This window comes from Tupaia chinensis, unplaced genomic scaffold (genome assembly GCF_000334495.1).
Source record: "Tupaia chinensis unplaced genomic scaffold, TupChi_1.0 Scaffold139466_1, whole genome shotgun sequence".
Classification (NCBI taxonomy): Eukaryota; Metazoa; Chordata; class Mammalia; order Scandentia; family Tupaiidae; genus Tupaia; species Tupaia belangeri.
The window spans coordinates 610,243-626,662 of NW_006199351.1; the positions used below are offsets into that span (position 1 = coordinate 610,243).

A 16,420-nucleotide genomic window follows, 5' to 3' on the forward strand; every position below is an offset into this window, starting at 1 on the left:
ACCAGGGTGGGCCTTGTGGGAGTCCAGCGCCTTTAACCACCATGCCACTAGCCGGCCCCAATATTTTTAGTTATTTCATTCCTCACATGTAGTAAATTATAATAACTTGCCCCCACTTGTATATTCCTCTGGCAGGAGAGAGAGAAAAAGAGAGATCTATGGTAGGTCAACACTGTCCTTCTTAAAACGGGACACTGAAGATAACACCAGCTCTCCAAGTTGGAGTGATGTTTGTTTCTGTATGCACATTTTCAATTCAATTAAACAGTGACAGAGTACATATTATACATAAGATATTAAGGGATAGATGAAAACACATAAATGTTTCTAAAATATTTAGAAATTCTGACAGAAGAAACAAATAGTGATATATTTTGTATTACATTTATATAAAAGCAAATATAATACAAAACATAATTTATTATGTTTTATGCAGTGATAAACCCAAAACTATGTCCCATTCCAGGGAGAAAGCTAAAAGATGAGAAAAGAAGATATACATGCATACATAATAGAAGAGGTATTTATGGACAAAATCCATCTCATACAGCTATTTTTATTCAAATAAAATATTTTGGGGAACCAGCAGTTGGCGTAATGGCTATGTCGCTGGACTCCCACATAGTTGACTGCAGTTCGCATCCCGGACCCGGTGGCTTAAAACTCACGCTGGGCGCGTGTGCGTGTGTGCCCAAGATCCCAAGAGGAGAATGGAGGAGAAGGGATTGCGGTGTGACCATCCCCCCTGGGGGGTGATTTCTCGCTTTCTGTCTCTATGTCTCTCTCTATCTGGCGAGCACACGCGCCCTACAGCGAAAACCTCTCAAAAAAAATTTTTTTTTAAAGTAGTAATTATGGATAAATTGAAAAAGGTGGGAGAGACAAAAAAAGAGAAATCTATGCTAGGCTTAACATTCAACAGGACAACTCAAAGAAAACTTACACTATAATAGGTACCAAAACTTGAACATAAGCCTTCCCAAATGCATATTTTTAAAAATTTTTCTTTGGAAAGGGTTTTGCTATAGGGCACGTGTGCTCGCCAGAAAGACAGAGAGAGACAGAGAGACAGAAAGTGAGAAATCACCCCCCAGGCCACGCCACAATTCCTTCTCCTCCATTCTCCTCTTGGGATCTTGGGCACACATGCACACACGCCTGGCATGAGTTTAGGCCATTGGGTCCAGGACTCAAACCACAGTCGACTACATGAGAGTCCAGTGACATAGCCATTAGGCCAACTGCTGGTTCCATCAAACATATTATTTGGTAGCACAAATAAGCATTTTGGTTTGAGGGAAGAGAAACATTAGCTTCTTAAAAGTATGATATGAAGAGGTTAGATAAGAGAGTGTTAAAGCCTCAGGCTTTAGCATTTTGAGCCAATCAAAACTTAAAAATATAGGTCATCTTTAAAATACTATTATTAATTATTAGAGGAAAAATACACACACACACACACACACACACACACACACACACACACACACCTTAAACAGCAAGGATGAAAAATTTATAGAAAAATATATGTATGCTGGGAAAACAAAACCTCACCTAAAGTAATTGAAGGAGGTATCCCAGTAATGTCTAGGGAAAGGTACCAGAGAGAGTTCAAAGGTCATGGTATACATGCCTGACACGTTTAAAAAATGGCAAGGAGGTCTGTGCAGAGGGAGGGCATGAATGAATGGATTCCAGCGAAGAAGTTCAGGTCAGGGAGAAGGCGGGCCTGACCAGGAGGGTCATGTAGACCATCCTAAGGATGTTGGCTTTTATCTGGTATGAGCTGAAAAGTCAAGAGAGGGAACTGCACAGAGACCAACATGAGCAGCTTTGCATTTAGAATAATCACTTTGGCTGCTATGTGAGAACACATTGAGCCTTCTTTCAATCATAAAATGATAATGTACCTTATAGTGAGCTGTTGTAATATTATTAGTAATAATGATGATAACAACTATTACCAAGGAAAAAGATAGCACTTATTATGTACCATGTAATATGCTAACATTTTACATAATTATCTCAGTTTCCATAAATTACTGATTATCTCCATCTGAAAAACCTAAAAATGGAGCCTTACGGGGGTTCGAATAACCAGCCCACCAACACATAGCTGGACAGTGTTAGAGAATTGATTCTCATCTTGGTAATCGGACACCAGAGATGACTCTTTCTGGATGCACAGTTGAATACCCTGGACAATTTCGAGAACATGTCCCCACTCACCTCCACCCAGAGAGTCCTGTTTAATTGTTTTGGAGTGGGGCCTGGTGACTGGTATTATTTCAAGTTTCTAGGGTGTTGTCTAATGTACAGCCAGAATTGAAAATTATTGTGAATTAACAACTACTCTGTGAAGAAAAGGGGAGAAAAAGCTACTGAGTGGTCTTTTTGGGGAAAAAGAAACATTCATCTTTTTTTTTTTTCTGTGTAAAATGCTAGGATTAAGTAGTAACAGCTCTGTATGTTTTTGAAGAGAGAGAAGCTTGAGTGCATCGTCTGTTCTCTGTACTCACTTCGATCTTGGTCAGCCCCAGGAGGGCAACAGCCACGCGGACACTACTGCTCTCCAGAGTGCCAGTGATCGACCTTCGCTGGTACTCTACAGCCGACATCTGCTGCTGTGCTGCAAAAGCCAAAGCCTTTTCCTTGGCTTCATTAGTCAGGGGCACTTTAAGGTCCACATTCAGGATTTGACCAAGGCCGCATTTCAAATACAGAACTGAATTTTTCTTATTATACCCTAGGGGAAGCAAAAATATTCATGAATGCAATGCAATTTTATGCCCTTGATGTCATTGCCCAGAATAGATTTGGGAGATTTGAAATACAAAACTGCAGTTACGGCCTTCATTAAACAGAGGCAGAAATAAATGGGTAACATTTCTATTAGTTCTAATTCGGTGATTCAAGAGTAAGTTCACAAATTAAAGACACTTTTCGGCTATTCTAGAAGAAGATTTCTAGTCAAATAGTTCTTTAGAAATTTCAGTAAAAAATGCTGTGACCACATACTCCTATCAGTGATAGCAAGGTAAGGAGAGTAGAAAGAAATGCGGAAAAAAGATACCCATCAAGGATTGGGAAGAATTGTCATTTTGTTTCACTACCAACCTTACATTTTAATGCTTATTTTTTTAAGGAGTTAATAATCAAGAACTAGAGGTCAGGATAGAATTCCAAGTTATATAACAACCTATAGATTTTTCTAAGTGCAATGATTTAGAACTATCGTGAGAAATGGAAAATTTTCTTGAGAAAGTACTTTGTAGCCCAAATTTCAATATTTATCTGAAGACTGAAAAAGGAAGCTTCAAAAAAGAATCACTCTGGGACAAGCAGTTAGCGTAATGGCTATGTCACTGGGCTCCCACGTAGTCGACCGCGGTTCGCGTCTTGGACCCGGTGGCTTAAAACTCATGCTGGGCACGTGTGCGTGCGTGCCCAAGATCCCGAGAGGAGAATGGAGGAGAAGGGATTGCGACGTGGCCATCCTCCCTGGGAGGGGATTTCTCGCTTTCTGTCTCTCTCTGTCTGTCTGGCAAGTGCACACGCCCTATAGCAAAAACCTCTCCAAAAAAAAATAATAATAAAAATAATAATAAATAAATTTAAATAAATAAATAATTTGCTTTAAAAATTGGTATCTTTTAACTGGTAAAATGATGCTCTATTTCATGGATGCTGAGATAATAAGTTAAAAGGGGACATTCCAAGATCTAATTACATTCTGCAGAAATCTGTTAGGAAGATGTTTAGCTGACTGTATGAGGAACAGTCCCATCCTTCAACATTATAAATGTAATAAAACATACGTATACTCTACCTTCATCTGGAGTAGTATTGTAGTCAGTTGGAGTTTGAGAATTTGTTGGAATGAAACAGGAAGGCAAGGGGATCAAACCTTTTCCTTCAAAAACATATATTAATTCTCCAACCTAAACACAAGCACATAATATCAAATTTTAAAAGCTCATTAAAAATATGACAAATCTTTTAGGTACAAGGAAAATCTTCATACTATAAGAACTTCTATGCATTTTATTTTTCTGAGCAACATGGGCTATAAATGCATAGAGAAAGGTAGTGTTTAAATATAGCCTCACCATGGTGTGGGGGAAACTTTTCATGTAACCAGCAGGGGGTTGATTAAGAAGTTCCCAGAACGATGCTGATAGCAGTTGATCTTCATAACTACAAATATACCAGGGAAATTGCTACCTTAAAATGAACAGACCAGAAAGCAAGGCCATTTATTCTTTAATTATTTAACTTATTAATGGAGTGGAGTGACATAATGTTTTCAGGGTCTGTAAGCCCTTAAAAGTCTATATTTTAAAGTGCAGTTTCAAAATGAGCATGCAAAGCTTTAAAAATCTTTTAGAACAAATAATTAGGCAAGAAGTACAGATGGCTAAACAGAGATTACTAATCCTCCCACAGGTTTACCAAACTTCTGAGTCTTCTGTGAAATGGGATGAATAATATCTTTATTTTAGGAACCTAGAGTTTAAATGAAAAGGAGTAGGACAGAAGGAGTCTCAAAAGACATATCGTACAATCGCAATTGATGAATTTTATTTAGACTCTGATTCAAAGATTCAATTCAAAAGAAGCAAACTGCTAATTGCCAGAGTATTTTCCTCAAATATAAATTACAAATAACTTCTCAGCTAACCATGAGCCTATTAAAATATTATTAACTAGGACGCCATTCAATTCCAATTAATTCTGCAACTCTCACACAGTATAGTGCCACTGCTCAAAAATTATGTTGTCTAACTTGGTCATTTTCAAATGATTTTACTAAACATAACTTAATATAATTGAAAATCACATCCGTCTTGCTCACTTCAGAACACTATTCAAGAAAGCCATAATCTGTAGTGTAATCTAATTTTTTCCTACAGTTTTCTTGGAACAAAATTAAACCAGGAAAGAAACAGAAATGTAATAAATAATTGTGTTACAATAGAATAGTCCTTTATCTTTCAAATCTGAAAGCTGTGACAAGGGGTGGAAATGACTTAATCAATAGCAGACATTTGTCATTATGAACTGTTCTTGTAGTCATCTTTATAAATTCCTTTCTTTAACTCTCACTCTCGCTCTGTCCCTCTCTATCAAATTATAAATTAATAAATTAAAAAAGATTTCTTTCTGTTCTTAATTTCATTATCTTCCAGCTGGCATATGTAGTTACAATTATATTTTCACTGTACATCATTATAGTATTCAAAAATGAGTTTTCCCGGGACCAGCAGTTAGCATAATGGCTATGTCGCTGGACTCCCATGTAGTCGACCATGGTTCGAGTCCTGGACCCGGTGGTTTAAAACTCACGCCGGGTGCGTGTGCATGTGTGCCCAAGATCCTGAGAGGAGAATGGAGGAGGGGATTGCGAGATGGCTATGACCCCTGGGGGGTGATTTCTTGCTTTCTGTCTCTCTGTCTCTCTCTGTCTTTCTGGCAAGCACACGTGCCCTATAGCAAAAACCTCTCCAAAAAAAAAAAAAAAAGAAAGAAAGAAAAGAAAAAGAGTTTTCCCATCCAGAATACTCTGTATATTGGCTTAATCAAGGATATAACCATACATGTTATCGACAAGAAATAATTTTCCATTTTTTGTTTCTTATATATTTTGCTTCATTTTTTTTAGAAACACGCCAAAGCCAATTGTTAATTCCAAGAAACCTTTACAGTAGACCTTTTTTCTTCATCTGTATCCACTTAAACTGAGTCCTCAAATTGCCCAGTTACATGGCACTTTATAAGAACACCAGTTATAAATTTTCCAGAAAGGAGGGATACGGATACTGAATTGGCAGGAAAGTTTTAATCCCAGCTCTGTCACTAATTAACCAGGTAACCCTGAACAAGTCATGGAAGCCCTCCAGATGCAAATAACCTCAATCTTAAGAAAGAAAAAGAAAAAAAGTGTTGACCTAGACATAAAACCTCCATGCTTTCTCATAGATCTTAAATTCTATTTACTCTTTCATCTTGCATGAAGTTCTTTACAAATTTTTTCTTTTATGTTCTGTTTGTTAAACTGACTGAAAAATATATTATTTTGATGATTAACCAGGCGTATGGGAGTTAAACTAAAATCTAAAATATTATATTGCAAACATGAGAGAGAGATCATTAATCATTATAGGTGACTATTTGACTTTGCCATGTTTATAATGTGAACCTAATTGGTAAGGATATACACTGTTTTTTAAAACAATATTTTCATAGAATAATTTATAATAATTAGAGAGAAACAAGGAGATTCAGTGAGAGTAAGAAGACTCTGAAAAAAGATTTGCGTGCCTGCTCTGAAAAATTCAACTTTCTTAACAAAATTTTTACAATTTTAATTGGAAGCCTGAGAGATTAATCCACAGATACTTTGAAAAGCAAGGTATATTTAAATTACATAAAATATTAATGGATTGCTTAATAAAAATACATGATATGCTGTAGGACATCATGTCATCCCATACCAACAAGTTTTACACAGATTTTAGAGGTCACTGTGACAATAAATTGAACAATCTCTATTTTCTTTTATCAGCAGATTTTTCAGAACAGTGTCTATTTGGGACCAGCAATTGGCATAATGGCTATGTCACTAGACTCTCATATTGCCAACCACGGTTCGCGTCCTGGACCCGGCGGCTTGAACTCATACCAGGCGTGTGTGTGCATGCCCAAGATCCCGAGAGGAGAATGGAGGAGAAGGGATTGCGGCATGACCATCCCCCCTGGGGGGTGATTTCTCACTTTCTATCTCTCTGTCTCTCTCTGTCTTTCTGGAGAGCGCATGCGCCCTATTGCGAAAAACCTCTCCAAAAAATGAAAAAAAAAATTTTTTTTGTCAGCAGTTTGTCTTGCAAGTGAATAAAAACATGCTTCCGGGACTAGCAGATGGCATAATGGTTATGTTGCTGCACTCCCACATAGTTGACCGTGATTTGAGCCCCAAACCCGGTGACTTAAAACTCATTCTGGGTGCATGTGCATGTGTCCCCAAAATCCTGAGAGGAGAATGGAGAAGGGACTGTGGTCATGCCCCCAGGCAGTGATTTCTTGCTTTCTGTCTCTCTGTCTCTCCATCAAACACACACACTCTATAGCAAAAATCTCTCTCTAAAAAATAATCTTGGGACCAGCAGTTGGCGTAATGGCTATGTCGCTGGACTCCCATGAAGTTGACTGCGGTTCGAGTCCCGGACCTGGCTTAAACTCAATGCCAGGCATGTGTGCATGTGTGCCCAAGATCCCAAGAGGAGAATATAGGAGGAAGGATTGTGGTGTGGCCCTCCCCCCAGGGGGCGATTTCTTACTTCCTGTCTCTCTGTCTCTCTCTGTCTTTCTGGCACACTCCCTACAGCAAAAACCTCTCCAAAAAGAAAAAATCTTCCTTCCCTTCAAGTGTGAACATTACCCAAACTCTTATCGAGATTCCTCTTTTTATCAATATTCAGCTTTACATTTATTTCTGGTGCCCCCTTCCTTTTTCCTCATTCCTCCCCCAATATTAACATGTTGTTTCTCGTTTTCCATGTTCTTCTCTCTGTCTCTATTGTTAGTTATTAAAGTGTTGTCCTCGGTGTTTCTTATCAGAATTACAGAGGGAAAAACCAAAGGGCAATGTAGGACAGTGGCATGTGGAGTGATGTTATAGATCACAAGTCTCTCACTCAGTCTCTCTGCCAGTTCTGTCTCCAATCCTTTATTCTCTGTTTGGACACTATTGATACTTTCTAAAACAAACACAAAATCAAATCCTTTCTGTTTTCACTGGGTTCCTACTTTCAATAATAACAACAATAATAAAAAGCTAAGATACTCAGTTTAAAATTCATTGCACTATTATTCCTTCATCTGCTGTGTTTCATTTGAAGAGGTATCCCCTGGAGCTAAATCTTAATATCCCAGGCGTGTGGAATCTTTATAGAATAACTGGTAGTTCCATTGACAAGGAATCCAGGGGATACCCCCAGGAATAAGTAACTACCTATTAGGTGTAAAATGCTCACTTTCAGGTTGTTTCCTCATATTTTTATTGAAAAAGACTACAGTGCTGGGACTGGCAGATGGTGTAATGGTTACATTGCTAGACTCCCACATGTGAGTTCCAGACCCAGGGGCTTAAAACTCACATATGTGCATGTGTGCCCAAAATACTGAGAGAAGAGATTGTGGCATGCCCATCCCTCTTAAGGGACGTCTTCCCACTTTCTGTCTCTCTGGTGAGCACATGCACCCTATAGCAAAAATCTCTGTGAAAAAATAAAAAAAGACTACAGTACTTATTGTAGAATGAAAGTTTTATAGTTAATAACATAAAGAAGGGTGGCTGAAAAAAGGTCTTATAGTATGGAGGGAACTGAAACTGTGTAATTTTCTGAATATTTAGCATATTCACTGAGACTTCAGGCTTCATATAACCTGCCTTATAATTGCCAGCAGGCATTATTGGGTTAATAAATGTTTCAGAGTATTTATAGGCCATTTGTGATTTCATTTTCCCTGTTTTCCCAGGAACTCAGAGGTGTGGCCTATGGGAAGAAGTGTAGTTACTTCTTCCTTCTCCCAAAAAGTAGTAGTGACTAATTGAATAAAACATCAAAGAGTAAATGAATATGGCTTGCTATTTAATATCATGGAAAATAAAAAGAAATTATCCTCAAACAATACTCAGTCTCTCAAGCTAAAAGAGTATCTTTCATAAAACTCAAATTGCTTTGCCTAAATATAAAATTACATAAAAATTTTAGGACAATATAATGTAATGTCTTACCTACACATTCAATAAACTGAAGCAAAAACCTATACTGTTAAATTCTGCACATTATGACTTTTAAAAGTTGCACTTTTTTTGTAGAATATTTCATTAGGTCGTTGGTAAAGTTATGACGCATTTTTCTGTTTTTCTATGCAAAAATGCATCATGACTTTCTCAACAATGTAATAAATATGCATAATAGACACTGCAAGCTTAATCTCTGCATTTGCAGAAACAGAAAGACACATGAGACTGACAGAAAAAGAAATGACCAATAGTGCATAGAGTAAAAAAAGTGGCCCCATTTATTTATACAAATTTGCAGGATATGGCCAGAGTAACATTAATATCTTCAACACTAGTATGGAGTACCCTTAGACTAAATTGTTGTAGCTCATAAATCAACACAAAAGCCTTGTAGGGTCTTCTACCCAGAGTGGGCATGTTTGCCCTATTATCCTTTAATATATATACAACTTGGTTTAGTATGTGGAGACTTGGTGCAGGGCTGGACTAATTTGCATAAGTTGCTCAGGGATGATGACTTCAAACCTGGCTTCCTGAAGTCCACAATACCTGGACTTTGGTCTTAGGCTGTACTGAAAAGTTTGCAAACAGAAGGGAACAAAGGCCTGTGAAAAAATCTACCAGGGAGGAAGAGAGGCTTTGAATTGGGTAGATAAAAAAGCGCAAGGGTTGGTGGGAGATAGGCTGGTTATACTTATCAAATGGCTACAACTGGAATCTACTCTTAACACAGCCTTCAGGTCAAGGATCTCTGCTTGATGCCCCTGTGTCTCCCACACAGATGAGCGCAGTGATGCTGGGTGCTTTTCCATTTGGGAACTCAGGACTGCACGGAATGAATGTTCCCACACTGGGCACCACAATGAAAACAGAGCCCAGAGTTGTGCAAATAAACACTGCTGTGTGCTCTGCAATGTTTGGGTGCTTTGTATGGGGGTCTCGCAACCTCTTCTCCCAGAAGGCACATTTGCTAAGGAGTTGAGTCCTATTTCTGCATGAGGTTCTGCCATTTAATCTGCCCTATTCCACATCAGAGCTGAAATCTCTTTGAATTTCTGGCATTTGATATTATGAATTTGGGGGGGACGGATTTTGGGAGAGGGTTTTGCTATAGGGCACGAGCACTCGCCAGAAAGACAGAGAGAGATAGAGAGGCAGAAAGCGAGAAATCACCCCCTGGGGGGATGGCCACACTGCAATCCCCATTCCTCCATTCTCCCCTGAGGATCTTAGGCACACACGCACACGTGCCCAGTGTGAGTTTAAGCCACCAAGTCCGGGACTTGAACTGTGGTCAGCTACGTGGGAGTCCAGCAACATAGCCATTTCGCCAACTGCTGGTCCAAAATAATGAATTTTTAGGGCTTCAATAAACACTGGTGGAAGTTTTGTAAAAATATTTGTACTTTCAGTTGTTCTATGAATTATTTCATTTTTTATTAGAAAGTTCAAATGGAACAGCCAAAATTAAACAAATGGCCTCTTCCTTGATAGCAATGTTAGTAGAACTGTTTCTGTTTTATAAATGGAAAGCTGTCAAATAGAGACCTAATTACTTCCAACAGGTGGTTCTTAATGGCAAAACAGTTATCGCACATTTAATAAGAACAGGAGTTAACTAGGTAGGCTTGGATGTTTGATTATCTATTTAAGCGTGTAATTGCATTTTTCAAAATAATTAGCAATATAATTGAATGTGGTGTAAATTAATAGGTGTGTTTCTTCACATAAGTAATTGTAATTCAATGCAATCTTTAGATTGAGGGCATTCTTCCTCAATTAATAATAATATAATTTAATTTCAAGATTGATATTTTTTTCTAATATTTTCTATGACAAGAATAGAATATATGCAATCAAAAGTCATGTTTTAATTAATTGAGGTGCTAAGTTAAGTTTAATTATAGTTTGATTAATTTAGATTAAATTTATGTAAATAAATATTAATATTATAATAGTCTAATTCAAAGAATATCAATCTCATTAATAATACTATTGAAAATTAACTCTAGTGTTTTCTAAGTTTCTATTATACATTCATATAAAAAAAGATTGTGAAGTCTTTAATAAAACTACTGGAGACCCCATAGTTGCTATTTTTAACAAGTTTTATATTTATAGATTAAATTTATGTAAATAAATATTAATATTATAATAGTCTAATTCAAAGAATATCAATCTCATTAATAATACTATTGAAAATTAACTCTAGTGTTTTCTAAGTTTCTATTATACATTCATATAAAAAAAGATTGTGAAGTCTTTAATAAAACTACTGGAGACCCCATAGTTGCTATTTTTAACAAGTTTTATATTTAAAGAAATTTAATTATATCCTGAACACTTTTAAGGAAATAAAAAACAAAATTTAGCATTAATATAAAAAGACATTTTTTCCTCCTAAATGGTCATTTTCAGTATAAAATTAAACTATATTTTATATATTAATAGACTATATTTTTTTTTTTTTTGAGAAATAGGGCACATGCACTTGCCAGAGAGATAGAAAAAAACAGAGAGACAGAAAGTAAGAAATCACCTCTCAAGGGATGATCACGCCACAATTCCTTCTCCTCCATCCTCCATTCTCCTTGAGATTTTACCTGTGCATGCATTAATTCTATGCTGCTGGGTCTGGGACTTGAATTGTAATCAACTACATGGGAGTCCAGTGACATAACCATAAAACCATCTGCTGTTCCCAGGTTATATTACTTTTTATGTGTAAATGATTCTATAGATACCAGGTAAATATAATTCCTCTTTCCAATTAGCATCGTTCATTGCATATGTACTCATTATTGTGTATACATTATGATATATTTAAGGCTATGTCCTGAGGGTTATAAATTCCCTTCTCAAGTCAACACATGGTAGTGTCTTTCTGGCAAAGGGTAATACTATAAAACCTATGCTCTGTAGTCTTTCTTTTCTTTCTTTCTCATATCTCTCCCTCCCTCCCTCCACCTCTCTCTGTCTCCTTTGTTTGTTCTGAAGATTAAATCTGCATGGATCCCAGAGACATAAGAAAGTGAATTCTGCCAACAACTTGAGAGAGTTGGGAAACTGATCTTATCTCAGTTGAGCCTCTGAGGAGAACCCAGCCCAGGCCGATTTTCTGACTGAAGACTTGATTAGACCCTAAACTGAGGACCTATCTAGATTTTATCTGGACAGCTGACCCACAGAAACTGGGAGATCATAAACATGAGTTGTTGGGGTTAGCAAGTGGCATAGTGGTTAAGGCAATGGACTCCCACATGGTCGACAGCGGTTCAAGTTCCAGATCTGGCAGCTTAAAACTCATGCTGGGCACATGTGCATGCATGCCCAAAACCCCAAGAGGAGAATAGAGGAAAAGGGACTGTGGTGTGGCCATTCCCCTTGGAATGTGATTTCTCACTTTCCCTCTCACTGTTTCACTCTCTTTCTCTGGCAAGAGCACAGGCCCTATGGCAAAAACCTTTAAAAAAAATAAAAATAAACAAACCACCATAAGCCACTCAGTGTAATTTGTTGCACAGCTATAGATAACTAATACAGAGAGAACCACGGCAAGTTTAGACATGCCTTCACTCTGCTCACAGGAGACTTCCTCATGCAGCCATTATAAAATTACCTAAAACTAGTATAACTAGATATTCTTGAGGATAAACCCCTTACTTAGCAACTTGAGGGCTGAAATTATCTACATTTCCAGAGTCTCCAGCTAACTTTGAGTTATCAGTACTGTTTATTCCATAAGGTGGAAGCCCATGATAAAAACACAGACCATAAATTTATTCTCACCTTTTTGTTGCTCAAAATGATGACACAGTAGCGTACATGCATATTAAAGGGAAGAAAGTGGAGCTCCAGGCTTGAAGTTCCTTTCTCTTCCAGGTGAAGAGTTTGCATCGAAGAAAAGAACTCTTTGATGAAACTGGACTTAACTGCTACCAAAACATGACACAGAGTTTGTCGACATATAGTTTTATTAGCATAGTTCAAATAAGGCAACTATAACAAATAGTGATTAAAATTTGGAGATCAATAAAATTAGTGAACAAAAAATTTAAAAATGCGGGACCAGCAGCTGACGTAATGGCTATGTTGTTGGACTCCCATGTAGTCAACCGTGGTTCGAGTCCCAGACCCAGTGGCTTGAACTCACACCAGGCACGTGTGCGTGTGTGCCCAAGATCCTGAGAGGAGAATGGAGGAGAAGGGGTTGCAGCGTGGCCATCCCATCCAGGAGGTGATTTCTCACTTTGTGTCTCTCTGTCTCGCTCTGTCTTTCTGGCAAGCACACACCCCCTAAAGCAAAAACCTCTCAAAATTTTTTTTAAAATGATACATACTTTTGTTAATGATAATACCAGTGACACCAGCTCAAGCTTGATATAACAAAATACATAATTATGACTCTCAATTAAAGAACACTTAATATATAATTTCTTTACCAATGGAACTTCACTGTTTAAAATTAGCCTAGATAAATGTAGCAAAATGGTCACTAAATAAACTTTAAAATATTTTATGGACTTTGTTGGTTTCACAGACAGTAATGGGTAAATTGAACTGGAAATAAAGAGCTGATATATATCATTTTGGCACTTTAATTTTTTACTTTTTTGAAGAATTATTTCATTTTATTTATCATCATCATTATTATTCTTTTCATTTGACCAGAGAGAGACAGAGAGAGAGAGGGAAAGTGAGAAAGTAAGCTGCTAGGTCCAGTTTGAACTGCAGTCAGTTATGTGGGAGTCCAACACCTTAACCACCTCGCCACCTGCTGGCCCGTATCTTTTAGGTAGCTTAAAAACATGCCCACAAATTCTTTGACACTGCCTTAGATGTGGTGATATAGCGGGCCAGCCTCGGTGACTTGATGCTAACAAATAATGTGCTAGGATGCAGCAGAAGGGAAGTGATATGATTTGAGACACTGGATCAGAAAATGTAATGCATCTTCTTTCTAGTTCTCTCTTTATTAGCTCACTTGTCTTTAGCACTTAACTCACATCCTGTGAAGAAGCCTGACCACACGGAGAGGATGTATGCAAATGTCAAGGCCAACAGCCCAGCTGAAGTCTCTGACAAAGGTAATATTAACCATCAGACATGTAAAGGAGAAGACCTTTGAGATGACTAGAACCCAAGTCTCTATCTGATGGCAGCTGAGCTGTCACCCTAGAAGTGTGAGAGATAATAATCATTTTTTTATCTTCATCGTCTTGTACCAATATATTTGGAGTGGTTTGCTCTGTAACTATGAATAACTACAACATTTCTATATTCAGTTTCCTATCCATCACTTCATCCATTTTTTCTTTTCTACTTTTTTTTCCCTTTATAGTAATTTCATAAAGCAAAGTAAATCTATGATCTCCTTACGATTTTAAATTTCATGTTATTTGTCACCTAAATAGGTTTGAACAATTCAGAATTAGTAAAAAGAGAAATAAAGGCAATATATCTAAACACATTCTTATAAATTGTAAGTAAGATTCAGCAGTGAACGACATGTGGCCAGAGTCCTTTAAAAATGTCATCAACAGAAAAGACAGAGGAGCAGGGCCAGCTGGTGGCTTAGTGGTTAAGGACTTTCATGTGGACAATCGTGGTTTGAGCCCCAGACCTGGTAGGTTGAAACTCATGCCAGGCATAGGTGTGTGCATGCCCAAAATCCCAAAAGGAGAATGAAGGAGAGGGATTATGATGTGGCCATCCCCCTCAGGGAGTGGTTTCTTACTTCTATCTCTCTGTCTCTCTGGAGAGTGCACATTGCCCAATAGGAAAAAAAAAAAAAAGACAGAGGACCAACTCTTTAGCCACCGCTCCAACTAGCAATCCCTAGGGCACTTCATTCTATTTAATAAATCCCATTGAATATTTCATTTCATATTAAGCTTTGCATGTAACAATTAGGCATGAAAACAAATATAAACTTTTATTTGAGGTACTCACAGGTTCTGAAGGAACGTTGTTCACGGGAATGGTACTGACCCAGATCACATTCATCATTACTTGAGCTATTATTTCTGCCATAGGAAGATAGGAAAACGTCAACCACAGATAAAACTCAAATAGAATTCTCTATCTTATTTGAGTCTTATAGAGCCTTAAAAATCATGACTACCTATAATATGATATGCAAAAATTACAGATATATTTCAAACATCATTTGATGTTCTTATCACTTTAGAAATTAAAAAAAATTAAAAATACAAGAAATGAAACTAACAATAATTCATATTTTCACAACTTTTTTTTACAAAACTTTGGCAAAGATAATTCATTTGTAAATTTTATATAACTGTAGATAAATACAAATATGAAAATTATGATAAAGACCTTAACCAGTGACTCAAAAATTAAGTGGTCTAAATCTAAGACTAACTGGGTACTCTCCACAAAAGTGGTTCTAGAACACGCTTTCTTGAAAAACATCTCTATATTTATATTTTATACATTCACTTCATTTTTATGAAGGTAGAAAGTGACTTGAGCAATTGTTTAATCTCTGGCTGCATTTTGAAAAATTAATTAACGGATCACAACCTGAAATTACTGCCTTTCTTGAAAGGTTCCAGATCTTCTAGAGCCCATCAATTTTCCCCTATTTTTTCAAGTATTCATAATTACTTTGTTCACTGAACTGTCAATTAATATTTGGGCTCTTAAGTATTGATTGCTTCATTTTTTTCCCGAAGAATACAATAAGCCCCATATTCAATCAGCTTGTCAAATGCTTTTACCTGAATTTGATGCTATTAAAATACATTTACTATTTCTAAGTAGTTATTCTAAATATTTTCATTCCTTTTCTCCATTTGATTTTTAGGAATAACACTCTCTTTATCACATTCTTTTTAAACTATTTTTTTCATCATTGAGAAAGAGAGAGAGAGACACCTTCAATAGGGTCTTCATGCCACAATCTACCCCCAGCCTCAGCCAGCCTGGATCATGGACACATTCATGAGTTCCTAGCATACACCACATTCTTTACATTCTTTTTTTTTTTTTTTTAGACAGAAATTTTTGTTACAGAATGCATGCACTCACCAGAGACACAGAGAGAAACAGAGAGAGAGAAAGTGAGAAACCACCTTCCAGGTGAAATGGACATGCAGCAATCCCTTCTCTTCCATTCTCCTCTTAGCGTTCTGGGAATGCACACACATGCACTCGGCGTGAGTTTTAAACTGCCGAGTCTGGGACTCGAAATGCGGTTGACCATGTGGAAGCCCAGTGCCTTAACCACTATGTTATCTGTTGGCCCTTACCATACCACATTCTTAATGAGGTTATTTACCACTTCTTGAAATTATTCTGTCCTTTTATTTCGCCCATGAACATTCTACTTAGCAGTCTAAATAACACGATTTTAGAAAAGTAAAGGACATTTAATATTTTATGTAATTTAAGTATTTGACAGACACTTTAAGGTGGCCATAGACATAATAGATATTATAGTAGTTATTCTTTCTGCTTTGTGTAACTCTATACACAGTAGCAAAAATCATTTATATTTAGTAGTTATTTTTTCTACTCTATGTAATTCTTTGTACAGAATAACAAAAACTATTATTTAGTGATTATTCTTTCTACTCTATGTAATTA

The 16,420-nt window shown here is 37.0% G+C and overlaps 1 protein-coding gene across 1 annotated transcript in view; it reads right to left on the minus strand.

Annotated features, from left to right (window-relative positions):
• The window catches only part of LOC114004648 (cilia- and flagella-associated protein 47-like), a 15,506-nt gene extending 691 nt beyond the window's left edge, over positions 1 to 14,815 (minus strand). The window contains exons 1-3 of the mRNA XM_027765698.1: positions 14,762 to 14,815; positions 3,830 to 3,941; positions 2,520 to 2,746 (exon numbers count right to left, since the gene is read on the minus strand). Coding sequence (XP_027621499.1) covers positions 2,520 to 2,746; positions 3,830 to 3,941; positions 14,762 to 14,815 — 393 coding nt within the window. The remainder of the gene's footprint in view (positions 1 to 2,519; positions 2,747 to 3,829; positions 3,942 to 14,761) is intronic.
• Between the last annotated feature and the right edge of the window lie 1,605 nt (positions 14,816 to 16,420).